This window comes from Macadamia integrifolia, chromosome 2, assembly GCF_013358625.1.
Source record: "Macadamia integrifolia cultivar HAES 741 chromosome 2, SCU_Mint_v3, whole genome shotgun sequence".
Classification (NCBI taxonomy): Eukaryota; Viridiplantae; Streptophyta; class Magnoliopsida; order Proteales; family Proteaceae; genus Macadamia; species Macadamia integrifolia.
The window spans coordinates 4,076,402-4,100,126 of record NC_056558.1 but is presented as its reverse complement, the minus strand read 5'-3'; the positions used below and the strand labels follow the sequence as shown (position 1 = coordinate 4,100,126).

The 23,725-nt window shown below is 37.5% G+C and overlaps 3 protein-coding genes and 1 long non-coding RNA gene across 6 annotated transcripts; 3 read left to right on the top strand and 1 right to left on the bottom strand.

Moving 5' to 3' along the window:
* Window positions 1-395: 395 nt before the first annotated feature.
* LOC122093174 lies at window positions 396-6,139 on the top strand. Of its 3 annotated transcripts, none has more exons than XM_042663472.1 (2): window positions 396-1,309; window positions 4,820-5,648. In XM_042663472.1, the coding sequence occupies exon 1, from the start codon at window positions 550-552 to the stop codon at window positions 1,279-1,281; it is 732 nt and encodes a 243-aa protein (XP_042519406.1). In that variant the 5' UTR covers window positions 396-549; the 3' UTR covers window positions 1,282-1,309; window positions 4,820-5,648. The 3 variants fall into 3 exon arrangements, with proteins under 3 accessions (XP_042519406.1, XP_042519398.1, XP_042519392.1); XM_042663464.1 differs by lacking the exon at window positions 4,820-5,648 and adding an exon at window positions 3,857-4,294; XM_042663458.1 differs by having other exon boundaries at window positions 399-1,309; window positions 4,815-6,139.
* A 579-nt stretch (window positions 6,140-6,718) lies between these two features.
* Window positions 6,719-8,358, top strand: LOC122093195 (disease resistance protein Roq1-like). Its single transcript, XM_042663479.1, has 2 exons — window positions 6,719-7,340; window positions 8,222-8,358. The coding sequence occupies exons 1-2, from the start codon at window positions 6,820-6,822 to the stop codon at window positions 8,241-8,243; spliced, it is 543 nt and encodes a 180-aa protein (XP_042519413.1). The 5' UTR covers window positions 6,719-6,819; the 3' UTR covers window positions 8,244-8,358.
* LOC122093735 (disease resistance protein RUN1-like) lies at window positions 8,261-13,814 on the top strand (the record flags this gene model as incomplete). The annotated part of the gene is made up of 4 exons (XM_042664185.1): window positions 8,261-9,238; window positions 10,484-10,759; window positions 11,228-12,287; window positions 13,196-13,814. Coding segments are annotated over 3 exons (1,377 nt in total), but the record flags the coding sequence as incomplete, so codon positions are not given.
* Window positions 13,815-19,396: 5,582 nt separating this feature from the next.
* On the bottom strand, window positions 19,397-19,978 carry LOC122088451. Its single transcript, XR_006143066.1, has 2 exons — window positions 19,657-19,978; window positions 19,397-19,567 (listed from the first exon to the last, which is right to left on the bottom strand). It is a non-coding gene; the product is annotated as an uncharacterized LOC122088451 (long non-coding RNA).
* Between the last annotated feature and the right edge of the window lie 3,747 nt (window positions 19,979-23,725).

The window sequence follows — 23,725 nt, the reverse complement described above, 5'->3', positions numbered from 1 at the left end:
TCTATTCACTACTCTTCAAATGTAGTTTTGGCATTAGGATTTTTCCAACCATGATGTCATCATTAAATGATAATTGACTAATAGATAGGGGCTGGTAATAATCAATCTAAAATGAAAAGGGTGTTCAAATAAACTTTTTTAACTATTTGAGGGTCAAGCAATCTGGCCATAATATAAGAGGTGTCCAAATAATTAACCCAATTTTTTTTTTATCCTGACTATTTCCCTGGGTCCAGCCGACCCCACAATCACTCTACGAGGTCATAAGCAGGATTAACTAAAAAGCCTAATTAATTAATCCCATTGTGAATGGCTAAACAGATGATTCAAACACATGTAATACGCTTCCTGAGGCGTTTCACGTACCCATGATAATTCGTCAATGGACCAACCCCTTGGTGTTCTCTCTCTCTCTCTCTCTCTCTATATATATATATATATATATCACATAAAATGTAAATATCATCGTGAATTGATTCTGTGCATCATCAGGATATACATAGGAGATTTGAAATATGGGCTACTGCTGGGAGTGAGATTCCAGAATGGATGAGCCATCAAAATTTGGGGACTTCAATATCCTTTGAGGTGTCTAATGACTGTTCGGGTTGTAGGATCCAAGGATTGGATGTATCTGCAGTTTTTTCAGCTAAGAAAGACGTTGTACACTTCCGTTCTCTCGCTGTAATTTGTAATAAAACCAAAGACATTCAATGGAGGCCTGATGGAGATTGGCAACTGATCACAGATCCACTTCCACTAGGTCAAGACTTATTATGGGTTCGCCATATTACAATTCCTGAGCTTTGGGGTTTCTCAGGACGCGAAGTTGGATTTGGAGATCACTTTGAAGTGGGCGATCAAGTGCAGTTTTCAGTAGAAATTGAGGAGCTTTTACCGAAAAATAAAGAAATTGAGGAGGATTTTCTCCCTGGAAGAAGTTTCCAAGTGAAGAAGTGTGGAGTCCTGCTTGTTCACAGGCTAGATGAGGAGAAGAACCTTTCAGATGATCGATCAATGGTGGAATACGAGCTTGCTTCAGATGATGATGTTGTTGTGGATGGGGAAGAATCAGTTTTGGTTCAGATTGAAGATGGTTTTTCCGGCCAAGAAAAGGGCAAATGGATAATGGAAGTGGGGAATGACCCTCCCCCCAAGCGGCCTCGGAGTTCCAGTATAGTGATTCAAACTTCCGGCGAAACCGCTCAATGCTCGGTTGTAAACGAGGCTCCCAACCACGAGGACGATTGTGACGAGTCTTCTAGGGCTCCTTGGTACTGAGGACAACCACGCGTGGACTCCTCCCAAGGTAACATCCGATTTTTCCATTTCGAATCAAATTTGACATGCTATGGATGCTCACATGCCATGTGTTTGATGAAATGCCTATCTGTGTGTTGCTTTGACTAGTCACCTATAAGGTACCATGTTGATTTGAGTTGCCTTGTGTGCTCATGTGCTTGGATGCCTTAGATAATATGGTTTTGTTTATTCCATGATCATATGAATATTACCAATATTTGGTTGTTCTGTATGCACAATTATGAATGGCATTGACAAAGATAATATATTTGCAATGAAACTCAATCTGAAGTGTCAATGTACAGCCGGAGAATGCACTTTTAGACTAAGATTAAGTTGAGCTTCAGAAGTTACTATATTATGGAATCACTACCTAAGCATAAATAAACTAGATTTTTTTTTGGTTAACAACAAAATAGATTCAAGGTTTGATAATCTGGACTGAAAAGGAAAATAATAATACCCGAGAAATGGAATATATGAAACAATATTTGGTGTATCAATTTGGTCTGATGGTTATGAGCATCCTGTGGTGTACGTGGCCATATGTAAGTGATAACAATGGCTATCCATGTTCCTACATAAATGCATGATACTTTGCATTATGACTGTGTTTGCATGTGTATATTAAAAATCATAAAATGATTTGTAAAAGATGCGAAACAAAATTGAAAGTATGATACCAAAGTTGAAGAATCTATATGGCATAAATCATGATTGGAACTCTTGAAATAGGTCGATCCTAAAATGTTAACATGCACTGTTTGGAGAATATAGAAAAAAGGACAAATAGAATGGCTAAGTTAAATATTTTTATCAGTATCTGTATATGTGTATATGCAGTATCCTCTTGCATGTGGAGTTGAATCTTACGATCCCTCCTTTCACCTCTGTAAAAACCAGGGGGGAGGGGCTAGATTTGCGCCCTTCTACTAAGTAACTGATAGGGCACTTAAAACTTTACATGATCATGTTTCCTTTATCATCATAGGTTACCCTGTTTTTTAGGGTGAGGTTATTTATTAAAAGTCACAGTATTTATTTCCATGAAATAATATAAATTTGAAAATAAATAGAAAAATTATGAGAGAAAAAATTACTGAAGAAACATCATGGAATGACCACCTAAAAAAAAATATCCATAAAAAGACAGATTAAAACCATAAGTTAATGAATATCATCACTACTCAGTTTGGGATAGTAGTGATATACTATGTTACAGGAGGTATATTTCTATGCTGGGGAGACCTCCTTGGCCTCTCGAGAGTGTAATAAATCAAATCTCACCAAAAACCATCAGATTTTGGATGAGATAGGGGTGGATTTGATGTGAAAGAAGACCCCCATCTATTTTTTTGAAAAATTTCACCTTGAAAGTGCCCCCACTTTACCGCTTTTGATATTTAAAACCATGAAGTGTTTATTTTATTGGCTGTTTTCCCCTGCTATCCTCGCGCATGCTATCCTTGTGTAGTTTGCTATTAAGGGGTTTTTTATTTTCTTCTTAAGTTGTGATTATAGTTCTAATATTAGTCTTAAATTTATAACTTCGGACTGTTGCTCTCAGCCTTGTCCCTAGCATTTGTATATTTTACTATGTTAATAAAGTGTGAATTACATCAGTGGTGCCCTGTGTTTGAAGAAAGGACATTTGGGGTTCCTCCAGTTTACGAAGTGGCCTTTGGGATGGGGTTCCGAAACAAGTTTAAAACTACTCTGGCTTAAAACTAATGAGTTCAAAATATTTCAAATTTCCAATTTTTTCCACTAAAAGAATCAACTCTCATTTAATTTGCAGTATGTTCCAACCTTTTCCCATCCTCAAGAACTCACCCTCCTCTAGGTTCTAGCATGATTAAGTGTGTCAATTCGGTACCGATACTGAATACCAAGACCAAAATTCTTCCAAATTACCATACCGAATACCAGTTTTGGCTTGGTATGGTTTTTGTTCAATATAAATACAGTTTTTTTTTTTTTTTCATTTATGTATATAATAGTTATGTTGGTATGTAATCGTTATGGTTTTGGTATTTTGGTCTATGGCTTTCGGTACAGTTTTGATACATACCGAATGATTGTCTTAAATACTGATACTGTACTGAGAAAAAAAAAATAGTTAAGTCATATGGAAACCTTACCGAATCTCCTTTGGTACGGTTTCGATATAGTTTCAGTATCGATATTTAGTATCGGTACCAAATTGCACCCTTAATCACGCTAGAAGAGGGTGAGTTCTTTAGGATGGTAAAATGATGGAGCATACTGTAAATTAAATGAGGGTTGATTTCTTTCAATGGGCAAAATTGAAATTTTGAAATATTTTGAACTCATTAGTTAAGCCAGAGTAGTTTTAAACTTGTTTTGGAACCCCAAACATCATTTTTTAAACTGGAGGAACCCCAAATTAACATAACTTTTTAAATTGGAGGAACCACAAACATCCTTTCTTAAAACACAGGGCACCTTAGATGTAATTTACCCGATAATAAAAAGAAAAGCACATGTGCTCATGCTCATGCATAGGTCATCGTTGTGCTGTCTGTCTTTGCAGCAACTTCCTTTGGTATTGAGTGGAAGGTGGGAAGATGGACATGTAAAAAATGCTGTGGCTTTTTCGTGGTGGGTAAAAGAAATCTTCAGAGGTTGCTCTGCTTTAGGTGAAGAAACCAGTGATAGGACTGCAATAAACTGAGGAGAAGGCTTGTTAAACTACTTGGATTTGCATGGAAACTTCTTCATATTTCCTTTATTTGACACCTGTTAATGAGGTGGTTGGATGGTGGTTTTGTGGAGCTATGCTGACATGGGCCTGGTGGTTTTGATGTTGAGCTTGCTTCTGCTGTTTGTCCCTAATTTTGATAATTCCCCTGTTTTATGTTAGTTGGATGTGTTTCATTCTGTTTCATTTGTTGATGGCTAAGGAAAACAGGAGACAAGGAGTGATTTTGGGTGAAAGTGGTTCTAACAGCAGTCTTGAGGGCTTTTGTAATATGCTATTATCCCTGAATGTCTGAGTTCTCCTCCCCCCCCCCCCCCCTTCTTTTAATTGTTTTTCCTTTTTCCATTTTCCTTTTCCCCCTATTTCTGAGAACAGAGTATTAATTTGTCGTTGTCATCAACACTACTTCGACGCAGACAGAGATTGCACAGTTAATCAATTGGGCTTAATTAGAGGACTCAATTTTAAGTCCTCAGTGGGTTCTATGGGAGGAAAGAAACCTCAGATTAATTTTCTGTAACTTACCAAAGTCTAAGAATATTTTACCAATTTTTAAATAGGAGAAAGTAGGTGATCTCAAGATAAGGATTTTTTTCCTTTGTCAACTTCTTTATTTTATTGTTGTCATTTAATTTATTGGTGGTCATCAGCACCATAAATTTCACTGGATTGCCTGTGAAAGCATGATCACACAGGGAATTATAAACATGGAATTGGTTTCCTATGAACTTTGTAGCATATCTATTCTTTTTAACTTATAAGCTCATAATATTTGAACCCATGGTTGCAGGACAGAATGGAGACAGGAGATGAAGGCGCCATTGCTATTTCTGAGGTTGTGAAGCAATCCCTTGCATTGGAGGATTTCAGATGCTCCTCTAGTAGTGTAGGTTCTGAAGGAGGGATTGACCTTGGAGAGGCACTTGGAACATGTACTCATCTGAAGAAGCAGCTTGATCTTTGAGCAAAGCTCTTTCAGGGTGTGCATGTCTTACAGAGGCTTAACGGAGCTACCTGAACCTGGAAGATGAAGGAGCTACAGCTTTTTCTAATGCTTTCAAAGAATCTGCTCCATCACTTGAAGTTTTGGAAATGGATGGAAATGACCTCACTGAAGAAGCTGCCTCTGTATAGCCTTTCAGGCCATGAAGCTAATATCTCTAAAGAAAAAGCATTAAAGTCTTGAACGGACAACTAAGACAATATCATTCCAAGCTAAATTCAAAATCTGGTTCTTCAACTGGCTGACGGTCTTGACTCTTGAGCCTGACTGGTGTTGCAGTGGGACCCCCTTTGAATACCACTCCTTCACATGTGTTGGCTTCTTTTAGCCCCTACCAAGGACAGGTAGAAATCGTCTGAAATTCTCATCTCGTACAATTCCATACAATTCCACCTTAAACGGCTAACACGTATAATATTCTATATTTACAGTTCAGATTAATCAATCATAATACAAGACGGTTTTTTCACTGGTTTAACATTGTATTATGGTTGATTAATCTGAACTGTAGATATGGAATATTACAGGTGTCAGTCATTTAGGATGGAATTGTATGGAATTGTACGAGATGAGAATTTCAGACGATTTCTACCCGACAGGGTCTGGCAAATCCAAATCCAGGTATATTATGCTACCTGAAATCTGCAAATTACTCGAGTCCATGTATCTCTCTATTGGTGAAATTATTTTCTTTTTATTTATTTATTTTTTGATTTTGGTGTTAGTATTATGGATAATTCAGTGTCACTAGAGAAGGTGAAAGAAAAAGCAAAGGAAGATTTTGAATGGCAAGGATCCTATCGATTGGATATTGTTTACAAAACAACAAAGCCTTGAAAGTTGGAAGGTTTTGATGGTTAAGTGACTCGAGGATGGGTCCTGCAAACCTATGTTGGAGAGAATTAGATTTCGTTTATATTTTTGTGAGAAAGAGGGGTAATTTAGGTATTTAAAAATAGTAGGAGAGAAGAAAAAGTTAAAGTTAAAAACAGGGGAGTATTAGAAAAAAAAATGTAAGATCTAGGAGTTATAATAAATATAGATTAAATCCAAGAGAATAATAATTTAAAGAAAAAAAAACCCGGATTCGTCTATCAAGAAACTTTCGGTCCCGGACTTTATGTCTAATAAGTAATAATAGTGTTTTGAGAAAAATTTCCCGACAATGCCCGTTGGATGGTTGGAGTGCAATTTCCTTTTCACCCAAATTAAGTAACACGGTGGGAAACCCCAAAATCCTCTTCCCAATAAAAAGAAACTTTCACCGAAAGTCCCATTAATTTATTAAAATTTTTGTTTATCAGATAATATAATAATTGAAGAAACGGACAGGTTCACATGGAAGAATGAAAAAAGAGAAAATGGATTGGACCAAGAATTCACCACGCCAATTCCCTCCTCCACCTCGCACTTTCCAAGAGATAAAAAATTAGAACAAAAGTTTACTGAAGTCGAATCTTATACGGGTTGAAATCGACTGTAATTTCAATCTCGTACAATTTCATAAAATATCACCTTCAGAGGGTGACACGTGTATTAATACCAATGCAATGGTCCAGATCTGATATAACTAATAAAATCTTAAATCAGTGAAGAGTCATTTAAATCAGATCTGGACCATTGTATTGGTGTCAATATGTATGTCATCCTTGAAGGTAGTAATTTACGAAATTGTATGAGATCGGAATTGCAGACGATTTTTTTCCAATCTTATGCTGTAGCTGTCGGAGATTAATTTATATATGACAAGTAACAAACAAGAGTCATTCTTGAGAAACGATTGAAAATCACAATGGTGAACAAGATAACCCGAGAAGTCACCTTTAACTTCCCGTCTTCTTCGATCTCTGAATGGAATCACGATGTCTTCTTGAGTAGTTTCAGTGAAGATCCAAGCAACAAAATCATCATCAACGGCATCTACGATGCTTTGGTCCAAAGAGGGATTCACGCCTTGAGAGGCGACAACGATGAACACAAGCAGCTGCGAGGAGGAGAGAAAGCATTAATTGAAGAATCGAGGATCGCCATAGTTCTTTTCTCAAGAAAATACGTTTCTTCAATGTGGTGTCTGGATGAACTGGTGAAGTTAGTTGAATGCAGAAGCAATGGGATTGGTCTAACTGTTTTACCTGTTTTCTGTGACGTCGACCCATCGGATGTACGGAAACAGACCGGTAGTTTGGAAGAAGCATTTGCTAGATATGGGGAGCATTTCAAAGATGAAGAAAAAGAGAAGGTGGAGAGTTGGAGGGCAGCTCTTACTACAGTGGCTAACCTTTCTGGTTGGGATCTGCATAACGTTTCCAATGGGTACTTCCTTTTTTACTCTTTTTTAGGTTTTAAAGCTTTTTTCAAAGACGGCACACCCGCACAAAGAATCCCAATATCCGTTGCACATACTTTCACTTAAGAGTACATGTGAATATTCAACACATGTTCTATTTCTAGTCGTTACAAGGATAAACAGAACCATATATGAAAACAAAAGGGACAAGTATTAGATTCTCACACATACGTTCAAGTGACGTATGTACAACAACGGTTTCAATTTCGCCCTAAAGTCTCTCTCTCTCTCTCTCTCTCTCTCTCTCTCTCTCTCTCTCTCTCTCTCTCTCTCTCTCACGGCTTCCTATTTGTTGGTATGTTTTTATTATGAATTGTTATGAGCCTATGACAATTTTATTATTACTCTTGATTATTCAATTTTTTATTCTCTTCTAATGGAATTATCTAAACCTTTGGCAAGCAAAAGTTGAAATAAAAGATAAAAAGAAGGGATTGGAGCTTACATATTTATTCACTTGTATGGTCCATTTACAAAGGACCACATGTGCCACATGCATGACCTCTCTCAGGAGGGGTTAGATATGGGAGTGTTAGGGAATAATCCTACATGGACTGGGTATGAGACCTTGGATGACTTTATATACCAATTGTGCCTCTCCGCTTAAATACTAGATTGGATAATTCAATAATGTGGCTTGCACGGAGACAAAACTTTGGTGCTATATATGTTACAAGTGACAAATAAGTTGTTCTTCCAGGAATAGTTAGCCATACTTCCCACGTAAGTTAATTATTGGGCCTAATAGTACTTAAATTTTCTTCCCAATCTATGTGGCTTCTTTTTTTATTCAAATTGATTATCTGTTTATTATCCTTATGGTTGTTATATGAATCATTATTTGCAGGCAAGAGGCAAAATTTATCTAAATAATTGTTGATGAAGTTTTGATCGTCCTCCACATATCGTTCGTATCATAGGGATCTGTGGTATTAGCGGACTGGGTAAGACAACTATTGCAAAGGCCATATATAATGAAATTTATCATGCATTTGAAGGTTGTTGTTTTCTTGAGAATGTTAAAGAAGTTTCAAAACAACCCAATGGTCTAATTCAATTACAAGAACAACTCCTTTGTGATGTCCTTCTGAAGAAAAACTTGAAGATAAACAACATTTCTAGAGGAATAAATGTGATCAAACAAAGGCTTCACTGCAAAAGGGTTCTTATCGTTATTGATGATGTAGATCATTTAGATCAATTAAATGCATTAGCCATCAAGCGCGATTCTTTTGGTATTGGAAGTAAAATCATTGTTATATCACGAGATGAACATTTGCTAAACGAGGCTCAAGACTATGATATTTATCATCCTGAAGAGTTGGACTTTAATGAATCTCTTCAACTCTTTAGTTGGCATGCATTTAAGAATGATTCTGCCCCAAATGAATATGAGGAGCTTTCAAAAGAGATAGTCAATTATGTTAAAGGACTTCCGTTTGCTCTTGAGATTATGGGTTCTTTAATGTTTGGCAAAAGAAGCTTATCTGAATGGGAGCATGCATTAGTCAAACTAGAAAGTAAACCTGATGATCAAATTCAAAAAGCACTCAAATTAAGTTTTTATGATTTGGATGATACGGAGAAGGATATTTTCCTTGATATCGCATGCTTCTTTATTGGAATGGAAAAAAACTATGTATGTGAAATACTAGATGGATGCAACTTATTTCCGGTTATCGGAATCCGCATTCTCTCTCAAAGATCTCTTATTAAAATTGATGAAATTAATAGATTAAAGATGCATGATCTTCTTCAAGACATGGCAAAAGAAATTGTTCAAGAAGAATCTCCTGAAGAACCCGGAAGACGTACAAGATTGTGGTCACGAGAGGATGTTTGTGACGTATTGGTGAAACATGAGATAAGAGCAAACAACTTCTTATTCTTCTTAGGAAAAGTTTTTCTGAACGGCGGAGCAAAGGTGGCAGAGAATAATCATGGGTCATAAATCCCCCTTAGTAATTAAAATGCCAAAAATGCCCCTACCAAGAATCCGATGAACTGTCATTTTTTTGCTCTGCCTCAGAGAACCTTCCCACTTCTTATTTTTATTTTGCGATTTTTATTGAAAATTTTCTATAATTTTATCTAGATGATTATGTCTAGACGATATCGCTTGGTTTACAAACTAATGACTGGATCTTAAATCCACCCACTAAAACAGAGTCTGCCTTCTCCTATAATCACCATTTAGACCTTGAAATTCAGGTTTAAATCCATTAAAATTAGTCTAGCAACTCTATGAAAAGGGTTTTTTTATCAGAATCCTTACATTTCCACCTTCCCCCTCCCCCCCCCCCCTTGGATAATGATTTGTTTCATCTCCCCCTTCTTATATGTGACATATTGTGTCACAATTTTATTTCAAATAATTCCTTGATTGGGTATTTAGGAGGAAACAAAAATGGACCCAGATTCTTTCAAGTGTACCAATCCTTCCAATGTATATTAGACGGCTGGTAGCATCGGGGTACACACCCCAAGTGTCTTCCAACTATGCGATATATGCGTTGGAGGGATTGACACATTTCAAAAGATCTCATTTCAATAAAAATACAAATAAACATGGAGACACCGCTAAAATGAGAATACGAACCAAAATCTTGCCAATCTTTCTTTGCCAAATATTAAATTGAAAAGATGAATGAATGAAAGAAAAATCAAACAATAAAATTTAAAAAATATTTTAAGTTTAAGAAAATTTTAAAGCTATTTAATAACAAGATAATAAAACATAGTAAAACCTACGACAAAACCAATAATAAAAAGGTGGTCAAAACAATCAAACCAAACAACTTAACATGAGAAACTTATGGATTCATGTAGAATCAATTATATTGATTAAGAATAGAAATTGACTGGAACTAATATCAAATATCATGAATTATGAGGTCAATTTAAAGTTTTTTCTTTTTTTAATTAACTAATTTAGTGTTAGGGTAATTTTGAGAGAAATTTTGGCAATAAGTAAATTGTGAAAGTATGCTACGCCCTCATTCTTTTCCTCTCTCTCTCTCTCTCTTGTTTTGCTGCTGCATTACTCTAGTGTATGTGGTGTATTTGCTTATTTTGAGTGTTTTACTAATCCAATTATATTTATCAATAGGGAACCAAATCTGTCGAAGGCATCATCCTAGACAATTCTCAATTTGAGGATGTATGTTTTAGTACTGAAGCATTTGTAGACATGCCTAATCTAAGACTGCTTCAACTCAACTATGTACACCTAAGGGGAGAATATGAGTATCTCTCTAAGAAATTAAGATGGCTTTGTTGGTATGGATTCCCTTTGAATTCTATTCCTCACAATTTTGACTTGGAGAATCTCATTGTTCTTGACATGAAAGATAGCAGTATTAAAGAGGTTTGGAAGGAAATTAAGGTAATGAAATAGCATCTACATTTATTTATTTTTTCTTTATTTTTGTTGCTACAGATTCCGGCTCAGCTCAAACCTGCACACAACAGACAAGAGAGTGTACGTCCACCGGAGCCTCATCCACCACCGGATGAGGCTCCGATGCCTAAGTTAGTCTTGGGTTCAATATTCAAATAGTAGTGGGGAGAGAGAGAAAGTGGCATATTTTCCCTTTTATAGGGTAGATGTAATGAAACCCTCATCCTCATAAAGGGTGAAACACCTTATTTGCCCTTGTAGATGGGCATGCACCTTAAGTTGTGAGGAGCCCCTTGATTTGTGATTAAACGCCATGTGTCATACACCTATTGGTGAGGTTATTTCATGGTGTATCAATTTCGATTGTTCCTATTGTTGAATGGATGCTTATTTCTCCTCTTTTTCACTCTTTTTTTTTTTTTTTTTTTTTTTTTTTTTTTTTATAATATGCAGCTGCTCAAAAAGTTGAAAATCCTGAACCTTAGTCATTCAAGTTGCTTAATGAAAACTCCCAACTTCTCAGGACTCCCCAATCTTGAGGAACTGATCCTTGTAGATTGTAAAAGTCTCAGTTGAGGTTCATCAATCCATTGGGCGTCTTAACAAGCTTGTTGTCTTGGATTTGAAAAATTGCAATAACCTTATGAAGCTTCCAGACAGCATTGGTATGGTGAGTTCTCTTAAAGTACTCAATCTCTCTGGTTGCTCAAAACAGGTGCAATGTACTACTTTATGGTTTTCTTCACTGAGAAGACAGAGTACTTGTAGTACCACTTTGCTTCCTACTTCTTTCCCTGGTTTATGCTCTTTGGAATCAGTAAATCTCAATTACTGCAATCTATCAGAAGATTTGATTCCCAATGATTTCTGGAGATTGCCATTATTGACAGAGTTAAGATTGGACGGGAACAGATTGTGCACCCTACCGTCCGGCATAAAAAATCTTTCTCGTCTTAGTTGGCTTACATTGAGAAATTGTAAAGATCTCAAACTAATGACAGAGCTTCCATTAAGTTTAGACTCATTGAATCTAGAAGGCTGCTCAACAATGGAAATGTTAGCATCCAACATCAGTGATCTCCCTAAACTTTCGTATCTTAATTTGAAAGGATGTAAGAAGCTACAGTCATTTCCAAAACTTCCATCATGCTTATTCCAGTTGCAGGCAAGCAGTTGCAAATCTTTGCAAGGAGGAGAAGTTAAGGAGTTACAGAATTTACGAGAGTTAGTTATCGACTATGATGACTTCTGTAGTAAATCAGATGAAATAAGTTGCCTTCGTAAACTTGAGAGACTAATTCTGGAAGGCTGTGAGAGGCCTCAAACACTTCCAAAGCTTCCACCAACTTTAGATTGCTTGTTTGTAGAAGGTGACATATCGACTTTACTTGCCAATTGTGGGGATGAGATCCAGAGCAGCATGGAAACTTCTCAATCTGTCGTACAAGACATATACATGGAAGGGTGCCACCATCTGGGAAACACTTTGAGGAAGAATAATAGCCTTTTTCAGGTTCTCTCTCTCTCTCTCTCTCTCTCATTATTATTATTTTTTCTTCTAAAAACGGGTATTTAGGCCGAAACTAGTCCCGCGGGCCCATACTGACCCCACAACCACATGGACCAGGTTATACCAAGGTTGAATGAAAACCATTCAACTTTCACTAAAAATAGTAAAGAGCATTAAACACCCCGTGTGAGTAAGGGTGTCAATCGACTTGGTTCCGGTTATTCAGTTCGGTTCCTAGTGATGATAAAGTGGACCAAAACCGAACTGAGAACCGACTTGGTTTTGTATTTAGATACTCAAGCCAATTTAATTCGGCTTGATTCGGTTTCGATTTCAATCCGGTTCTGATATGCAGTTTTAATTCAATTTTTTACCTCGGTTTTAATTCGGTTATAAAAACAGTTCCACTTTTGAACCATGACTGTGATGAACCAAAGGCCATAATGGGCTCAAATTATAGATCTTATGGCCATTGCTAACTCCAAAATTATCTTAGCATGTAAATCTGTGATGATAAATTGCAAAAAACACTTACCACCTAAAAAATCACTCTTAATGATTTAGGGTTTTTTTTTTTTTTTGTTTTAAGAGCAACTCGGTTTGGTTTTGGTTCGAACCGACGGTTATTATACCCTAAACCAAAACTGAGCTGAATCAAGGAGCATACTCACATACTCAAACCGAATTTGAACCGGATAAATTTGGTTCGGTTAGGTCCGGTTAATTTGGCTCGGTTTTGGATTTGGTATTCGGTTTCGGTTTGAAATTGACACCCTTATGTGTGAGTGGCTTCAAGGAGATAAAAAGAATCGAACTCAGAACCACACGTTTCCTAAGGCAAAGGTCCCTTGCTATCTCTCTCTCTCTCATAATGTTTAACAGCATGATGGATTCATGTTGTGGATGATCAGGATATAAATAGGTTTTTTGAAGTATGGGGTCGTGGGAGTGAGATTCCAAAATGGATGAGCCATCAAAATATGGAGTCTTCAGTATCATTTGAGGTATCTGCTGAGTGTTGGGGTTGTAAGATCCAAGGGTTGGATGTATCTGCTGTTTTTTCGTCTGGGAAAGACACTGTCGAATTCCGTTCTATTGCTGTAATTTGTAAAAAAACCAAAGATATTCAATGGGGCCCCCTTGAAGGAATATGGCAATCCATTGCCACACGACGACTTGGACAAGATGAAGACATATTGTGGGTGCGCCATATTTCAATTCCCGAGCTTTGGTATTCTCAGGACGCGAATTTGGATTTGGTGATCACTTTGAAGTGGGGGATCAAGTGCAGGTTTTAGTAGAAATTGAGGGTAATTATCCTGGAGGAAGTTTGCAAGTGATCAAGTGTGGAGTCCTGCTGGTCCACATGCCATATGAGGAGGAGGAGGAGGAGGAGGAGATCCCATCATATGATGTATCAACGGTGGAATGCATGTGTTCCATTTGTAATTAATTACCGCAATATATTAGTTACCATTTCCTATATATGGATCGAATACAATAAGCCCATTAATTATGCAAAAACATCATCTGCAGTGAGTGTGGTGGTGCAGTGGTTATTGGATGGTTGAGAGGACATTGGAGCTCGTGTCCGGATGTTCTCAGTCATCCGATGCTCACCGCACCGCCACACTCACTACAGAGAATAGTCACTCATTAATTGTTGAGTTCGTTCGTCAATTCTCTGCTCAATTTTTTTTTGGTGGTGGGGGTGGGGTCGGGGAGTAACTACAATTTATTGAAAACTATTAAAAAATACAAGCCCACAATCAGGCAAGTCTTCTTTTTTTTGTGAACAATGGGTATCGAAACCTTCGGCTTGACTAGTTCTGTAGGTTCATACTGTCCCCACAACCGCATGGATTGATTCATATCGGGATTGAATGAAAATTGTTCAACTTTCACTAAAAGCTGTGTAGAGTATTAAACACCTCCAAGTAAATGGCCTTAAGAAGATAAGAAAAGTTGATCTTAGAACCACACATTTCCTAAGGTAAAGGTCCCTTGCCAACTCGACTAGCCCCTTGGGATTAACAACCCAACAAGCCCCACCTCTCTTACTACTTAAAAAAAAAAAAAAGCGGAATAATAGAGAGAGAGAAGCTAACATATCAGAAGGCAAGAGTTTCTATAATGGCAAATCAGTACATCAACTTTTGTCTGGCCCAATATAACCTCACATCCTTCACCCCATATCCCTAGAAAATCTATATATGCAAAAGACAACTCTATCTTGCCACCTCACAATGTCAATCGCTTTGATATGGCTCCAGAGGTATCATGCGGATAGATAAAGCAAACAGGGGATCGCAGTGTCCCCAGTGGAAGCATGGGTGGGGGTGATGTCCGTAGCAACGTTGCACTATTAGCCTGCGGCCTCTTCTGCCGAGGGAAAGGCGTACGAGAGGGAGGAAGCATTGATGAGTGGCGTCTGGGTGCTCTGAAAAGAGTTTAGATCATGTTCTCGTATGGAGAATAATTTTCGTACGGTGTCTAATTTACAATTGAAATTCACTCAATCATTTTCTGAAGGTTCATGAAAAGGGGAGGAGAGGAGGAATTGAGCCTCTTTGAAAATTGGTACATACGACCACATGAGCCAACGATCCTTGTCAGTCTTGTCATTTTAACCAGAAGATATGTTCTCTATAATGACGCTTTTCGTGACTAGCCAGCATTGCGGCTAAATGAAATTTGCTAAAGTACCCTCTAAGTTGAGATATTATGCAAAACAAGCACCAAAATTTTTTTTGTAGCATTATTATTTTAAATGTAAATTAAAATTTTCAACCAAAATGAAAGAAAGTTTTAGTATTTTTGTTTGAAGTGTAAATTATGGAGGTGGGTGTGATCTTATCTTATCAACTCTCCAAGTGTGAGTTTAGAAATATAGAACTTCCCCACCCCACCCCCAAACAAAAAAAAAAAAAAAAAAAGACTTTAATATATAGAAATAGCAAACACATTAACTTGGACTAAGACCTTTGGTTGTATTCAAAATAAGGGGAAAAGGACAGTCCATAACCCTGATCATTCTACTTTTATCAGCCTAGCAATCTCGAGAATGAAGAAGAAAATCAAGAAATCAAGTCTAGGGACTGAAACCATTCGATAGAATGGGCAGAGACCTCTGGACGAAATCAGAAAGCGTTGAGAAAGATGATTGTGGGATCCCTCTCTTCTTTAATAAGGGTAGAAATATGGCTTAAAAGAAACTATGTATCAACAATTTTTTTTTTTTTTCAAATCATTTGGGTGGATTGGATTCATTGTGTGGCTATCTCTCACTTCACATATGTATCCACCTCCTTTGGTTTGGAGCGCACTTAAAGCTATAGGTCTTTGCTTTGCCTTGCTTTACATGCGAAAAGATTCAACTCCCAAATCGGATAAGAGAAAAAGAGCTATGTAGGTAAAGGGTTCCGCTCTACTCGGGACATTCTCTCTCACTCTCCACTCTCCCCTTCCCCACCAGTCTTAGTGGATGATTGGTAAACTTCCTTTGTCTCTCCTTTTTCTTTCTTTGCTTTTCAGCTTCATAATTGGGAATCAACTCCCCCTGCTTCTCTTTCTTTCTAGCGCACTACTTTATATCGCACATTTGGTGCGCTATTGAAGAAGAGAAATAATAATTCTTCTTATACAATCAAAAAATAGTCCACACCTTCATTGTGATCTTAACCTCAACAATTAAAGCAATTGTTCTATGGTTAATTTACTTATTTAAGCCACTGCCAAAAGGAGAAGTTATTTGTTAATTCAATTACATTTGAAGGATAGGCCAAAAGTTGGGAAAAACATCCTCTGCCGCGAGGAACTGGCGCGGCGAGGAGCGAGATGACGACACGCGGAACAAGAAAATCGAACTGTTGGTAACGCCCTGGTTCCTTTGACCCACTTCATCGGATTCCCATTTCACCCGATTCATATCACCTGCTATAGGGTTTTCTCATTTCATACTCCAAAAGACCAGCGATCCCCATCTTCCTGCGACGTAGACTAGCGACGGCGATAGGGTTCGTGTGACCGCAACGGAGAAGCGAAGATTTCTTAGCTAAGTAGATCAGCGACAACAGAGCCTCCTACGATCAGTCTTTCGTTCTTCTTAGGGCTGTTTCACCTCAATTGTTCTTATCCATTCCAACCTGTGTGATTTCAAATCATTGTCGTGAATGTCGTGAATGTGTGCGTGGAGCTCATTTGAGTTTCAAAGAGGGGCTGCAATCCCCTATTCCAGCTCTAGGTGATGGGGGCAAAGCACGGGCAGAGGCTTGGTGGGGATTTTCATTTCGGTGTCAACCCTTATAGGGCTTTTGGTGGCTGTGAGGCCTATGAGTCTCACGACTCCACCACTCGTGGTTACTCAGCTAGGGGTTTGAGAGAGTTGAACTTGAACACAGTGCCAATGATCCACAGTTCCCTGCCTTTTCATTTTGGATGAATCAGAAATAGCCTACCCTCATATATTTGGTATTTCATCAATAATTTTTAATCATTACTTGATCTTTTTGGATTTGTTTGCTAAATGTATGTAAACCTTTTCCAATCAAACCCTTTGTGAGGTGAATCTTTAGCTCAAAATGGAAGAGCAACTGGGAATTACCCAGGGTATGATGGTTCAAATCCATCAAGATTCTAATTACTTCTTTGTGTGTATATGGATGGTATTATTGTTGTTGTATACATTCTAAGGTTTCTTGGCTATTTGTAGAGCAGTTAACAAAACTGAGTGGTAGAGTGAAGCCAATTATTGGACCAGTAGTAGTGAGTGGCTTCCTTATGCTCCTAGGAAGCTTTCCATGAATTGTCAAAACCTTTGATTGACTCAATTGAAACATTTTTTTTTTCAGTTGGTTTGTTCAATTGCATTACTAATTGCTGAAATTTCTCCAAACACATCACGGAAAGGACATGATAGTAAGGTGAGTGGATTTGGTAAGTGGTAAGGTGGATCTATTGATCTTAATTGATACAACTCAGCCCAGCCCTGGTGCACCCCTAATAAAAACAATGAGAGAGGGAAATAGAAAGATTGTGAGTCTCTTGATACTGTTTCTGAACTCTCAAGACTCGTTATAGGATATGGAAAGGGAAAGTTGGGTTGAGACTTACCCTCACTCCAACCCATACCAAACAACAGCACAATGGTATGAGAAAGGTGATTACTTTATATGGGGGGAAAAAGATAGTAGTGAGTTTTTGTGGTTGTCTCAACATATTGGAGGGGCCTCTTTGTTAGAATAGAACTCCCTATGGGTTTGAGTTTGAAACCCTATTGAGGAAACCACACAGGAAAAACAAGAACACGAATCTAATAAAATTATGGAGGATCGATTTGTACCTTTCACCTAGTATGCTGAAGATGATTGATGTTGGTCACTCCCACTTTCGCTCTCTTGGCTTGGCTATGGATCTTCTACAGCCCCTTAAACCTCCTTGGTTCTCTCACTTTAGTGGTAAAGTGGGGAAGAGTGAATAATGGTTGTAGGGACCCAAAACCTAGTATTTATAATACTGTCCTGCACTCAAAACCCTAAACCACAATGGGTTGAGCCAGCATATCCCTAAGCTTGAGAGTGGACCGAACCGGTTCATGCAATTTGACTTTCACCCATTTAATCAACCTGTATAATTAATTTAGCCCATAAATCCAACACTCTTTCCTGGCTTTAGTATTACATGTTTCAAAACAAGACCGGGACAGTTCAAATTTTGATAGATGGGGATTTTGAAAACTATAGTTGCAGGGATAGCAACCAAGCAATATTGAAATCAACCGATTCGACTCTATTGATTCCAAATAATCTATCTAAGTCAGAGCTCTCTTTTTTAGATGGGTACACCATAAAAGGAGGGAGGGGGAAAGTAACAGCTCCCGATTCAGTACATTGGAGGAGCCACTGGGCTTTTTGTGGTTGTTTCAATACATTGGAGGAGCCTCTTTCCAGACTTTTAGTATCACATGTTTCAAAAGAAGGCCAGGAAATTTCAAATTTTGATGGTTGGGAGTTTGAATTTGAACTCTATAGTTGCAGGGATAGAAGTAGTCAGGCAAGATGGACAAATACACATGAAGAAATGATGATGGAAAATCATATATATAGGGTTAAAAGTGAAGATTGAATAACTACTAACCAGGGTTTCAAAAAACAGAATCAGATCAAGCGATTCAAATCAACCTAGCTAGATTCTGATTCAAGCCACTTCGAATCGGCCTCTCTGGATAGCTTTTCTAGGATAATGTCTGGTCCTGGCTCCAACCAAAACCCTGATCATGACTGGACAGGAAATATCTAGCTGCAGTTCTAAGCATCAAATAATGTTTCTGTACACACCATCATCTGCTTCAGCCTTCCATGCCTTTGTTCTTTTTTCCATCAATCCATGTCCATAGCCTCATAACCTCTACAACAAATGCACTTCTAAAATCACAAATGCATGCTATTGTTTATTTTTCATGGGGATATGATTGTCCTTGTCCACAAAAGTTAAAGAGAGATTCAAGCAAGGGAACATGTGAGTTTGTCTATAGGAAAAACTAACTGTAAAGTTCATCAATTCTAAAATTTCCATTAAAAAGAATAGACTTCTTTGCATGGCCAAATCGAATATAAAATTTTGGCTCAATGGAGTGGCTTCTTGTTGAAATAATTGAAAAAAATCAACTTCTTTTATTACAGGTAGATACACATCATCTGCCAAAGCTGGTCCCAACAGTCTTCCAAAGCTTTTGTTGGCAAACAAATTCTCAACTGGAGATTGCATATGTGGAGGTAATTACTCCAGCATTGACTCAATAATCCGAGAGAAAATTACTCAATAATGCCCTTAGATCACTTTTTACCTGCCACCACATTGACTCAATAATCCGAGATAAAATTACTCCAACATGTATACAACAACAATAATACCCTCCATATACAAATAAACAGGTAATTAGAATCTTGATGGATTCGAACCATCATATCCTGGGTAATACCCAAGTGCTCTTCCACTTTGAGCTAAAGATTCACATAACAATCTAAAATGGTTAGAACAAGATAAGATCCAAACATCACATAATGATAATTACCATAAACATAGAGCAATAATGTAAAAAGATATACGAATGATCAGCCATAACAAAATTAAAATTATGAGATCTAAAAAGTGCAGCCCCAAATCAAAATTACTTTATTCCTAACATCAAAATGAAAGAGAATAAATCATTCATCTTGAAAATGATGCATATGTGTTGTTGATGCTTGAGAGAATAACTGAGAAAGAGCTTCCTTATAGGTTCCCTGCACAAATACAAGTTCAGAATGAGAATTTGTAAATCATGAATTTGATTGTTAAGTGAATAAGATTGAAAAGGTATGTCCACAATTACCAATAAGACTTCAGACATCAAAAGACATTGGAGATATCTTCACCCTAGCAAGAAGGCTATAGGTCAAATAACAAAAACAAAGCAGAGCACACAATGACCAAATAAAAGAAATCAACATGAAAAAATAAAATAAAATAAAATAAATCAGCATCTGGTCACACAGTGAAAAAGGTTTGATTGTGTTCATACTTGAAACAGATGTTGGTAAAAATTGTGTTCATAATTGAAACATCTAACAAATGGCATGTTTAATATAGCATATATACAAGAGAATGATCCCATACATAATGAAATACTGCATTTCCTAAACAAAAAAAAAAAAAAAAGAGACGTGAAAAAAAGCGGTATACCAAGAGCTAGAGCTTTTTTTTTTTTTTTTGTTTACTTACAACAAGCTGCAAGAAGTTTTGGTCGCTCGACCGTCGTCGCCGGTCGATGTTTCCCGTAAAAAGAATCGCTGGTCTCTCTGAGGAAGAAATCACACAGGTTGGAATGGATATGAACGATTGAGGTGAAAGTGTGAAACAGGCCTAAGAAGAACAAAAGACTGATCGTAGGAGGCTCTGTTGTCACTGATCTACTTGGTTAAGAAATCTTCCCTACTCTGTCGTGGTCACACGAACCCTATCGCCGTCGCTGGTCGAGGTCGTAGGAAGATGGGGATCGCCGGTCTTTTGGAGTATGAAATGAGAAAATCCTATAGCAGGTGAAATGAATCGAGTGAAATGGGAATCCGACGAAGTGGGTCAAAGGAACTGGGGTGTCACCAACACTGTTGGATTTTCTCGCTCCACGTGTCGTCTTCTCGTGCCTCGTAGTGCCAGTTCCTCCCGGCAAAGGTTGTTCTTCCGAGATGGAGACGAACGGAATCACCTAATCGCTTGTTTATGTTTCACATATGATTAAGTGATGACATTTTTGTTCTACATCTTGTCAATAATTAAAAGTTCATGGAAAGGTATTTATGAAAATAACAGATGCTATTACCTAATCTAAAATATTTGTTTATCAGATAGAGTTTCCACGAGACATGGCCACCTGGGTTGGTGGTTTGAAAAAGTCTCAAAAAAATATTTCTGCAAAACAAGTAACAACAACTATTTTATTAACTCAATTCATGTCGATTCCATCATATCATATGATATGATGATGGGTTTGTAGCATACTGAAATACAATTCGCATTTGGTTGTATAAAGAGAAATTTGCGTAGAAACTGGCGGTACAAATTTGTTCCTGGAGAATGACTTTAGGCTGATAAAGTAATTGAAAGAATTAAAAATGATTTCAAATTTCATAGTTGTCTAAGGTATGAAGGAAAGCATACATAGGGTTTAGAGTAAAAAATAAGAAGAAAGGCATCTAGATTTAGGTTAAGGTAAATGCTTTGGCTCAACTTTTTTTTTTTTTTGTTTTGGTAATTCCTTTGGCTAAAGTTGCCAAGCAAAATGTGCCCATTTGCCAGTTGGCATCGGTTAATAAGCAGCACCTCACACTCTGTACATGTGTTAAGCATGCGAGATTTTTTGTAATGACCCCACAGACAAGTGGGTTAGGCTTAACCCTCTAGGCTGCTTAAGTGAGACTTTACTGCACTTGGACACGGGGGAGGAGGATTAGGAGATGGAGAGGAAAGCAAAAGTCGGGTGGGACAGTGTATGCTTCACGTATGGTTAAGTGATGTCATTCATCCAGCCTAATGTTATTAAGAGTAGAAATGTAAAACAAATTGAATATGGAATGTACGTAACCAGATTTGGATATCCCCTGACTCGATACATATACCTCTAGTTACGAATACAAATTGAATTTAGATTTTCAACTATTTGTTTGCGTAATCCGGACCTTCCTTCTCCTAACGAATACAATTCGTTCTCAATCCATGTCTTTCAATTGTCTTAGCTTTTTTCATAATCCTAGAACCTGTCGAATCTTCAAGAACCCGATCATTAGCTTTATATATATATATAAGAAAATTGCATTGCCACCCCCTGAACTTTGGTCCTTATTCAACGCCAACCCCTAGACTTTTTAAAATGTCAAAACCACCCCCTAAAATTCAAAAAATTCCAAATCAGTCCTTGCCGTTAGCTGACCGTGTTAAATGAATGAAAACCTATTAGTTTTTTTATAATATACCCAAAATACCCCCACCTATTGTGAGAGGACAATATTGCCCTCTCTTTCATTTCTTCTTCTAAACCCATCTCCCATCTCCCATCTCACTCATCACTCACTCAATCGAAGAAGAAGAATAAGAAGAAGAAGACGGTACGGTAACCTGCAACTTGATCATGCCCTCCAACTTGCGATTCTCAGGTGGAAAGCTGATCGGCGTGTGAATCTCTTTCCTCCGGCGTGCAAACCTCTTCCCCCTCCAATGTGCGAACCTCTCCCAAGGTATGTAGGGTTCGGTTTCTTCTTCTTAGGCATTTAGGGTTCTTCTTCCTTGGTTAATCTAGGGTTTGGTTATTTCATTTTTCAGTATTTCTTAATGGAATTGGACTCGAAGGAGAGACATGGGTTTATGTTGGTGTCTTTGGCTTAAAAATTGGGATTTGAGAGCACACTGTTTGGGATTTGTACAGTTTTGAAAGTATGATAAAAAATCTGTCAATGTTAATTGTGGAAGATGACCAATTTTAAAGGGACTTGTCTTCAAGATCTTACATGGAATGGATATTGCTTTATACTTTTTCTTCACCCTCCTTCTTACAGATTGTTCGCATGTATCTTCGATTGCTATAATTTTTATGAGTTGTCTTATAGCTCGGTGTGATTGACATTTGGTCATAAACGGGTAGCATTTTGGCTTTTTTCAGTGTTTTCTCTGTTCTAGATCTATGACTTGTGTTCCCTGTGTTTGAGTTCTGGGTCTATATTTTGAGCATTTCTCATACTCTGGATGCTAAGTAATTGTAATCCACTTTTACCATGTTTAATTTGCAAAAAATCGATGTCCACCACAAGTGTTAATGACAACAATCAAAGTGGTTTAAGGTTTGTGAATGTTAGATGCAAATGTCCTGAACCCCAAAGGGCATTGGTGCAAATTTCAGAGTCTAGTTCGAACCCAAACATGTTATACTATTATTGCACTGAAGCACCAAGAGGATGTCAATTCTTCTGATGGTGTGAACCTATAACTGCACCAAGACTTTTGCCACCCCCTGCAACTAATTCAAAAGCAGTTGTTGGTGAAAGAATCCAGAGTCCACTGATGAAAGAAGAGATCCGTGCCTTGAATAAAAGAATTAAGCATTTAGAGAAAGCATATGGAACGATGAAAATTGTAATTGGTGTGTTTGTGGTAGTGTGCTTAGTGCTATGTGTTAAAAAATGACTTTACAATGTTTAATAGTGAAGTTGTGTCAAGTATGTAAGAATCTGAACTAAATGAAATCGTTCATTCTTACTATTCTTATTATTAAGTTATTGATTAATCATGACCCTCAAATTGAATGGGTAGCATTTTGATGGAGAGAGGGCCAGCATTGTGATGAGTTCCAAAAACAAACAGGCAGCATTTTGGTTGTAAATGTGCAACATTTTGGCTATAAAATGACATTTAATACCTGTAAATAAATAATTTCAAATTGACAATGTGATTTTCTCATACCAAATTGACATCCCATGTCTAATATTAAATGAACAATATCTTAATTAAATACTTGTAACATTATACACCTGAAACCAACATATATCATCACAACCTATACCATAAAGATGTTATAACCCGGCAGTCACTAAGAGGGGGGGTGAATCAGTGAGTCCAATTTCGATCCTAAAAAAACATGTTTGATGTCTGGCCAAGAAAAACCTGATATTCCTGTCCCTGTTTGCACACAGTCATATACACACTCAACCTCTCATAGGCACTTCCAAGTATGCACACACATTCCACATTCCACGCACTTCAATATAAAATGCAAACAATAAGCACCCACAACACAGGGTTTTTACGAGGTTCAGCAATTTACCTACATCCCCGGAGTAATGCCTGTAAAGGCTTCGTACCTACTCAATACACTACTTTTGACTGCACCCACATTCGGGAGCACCCACACCCAA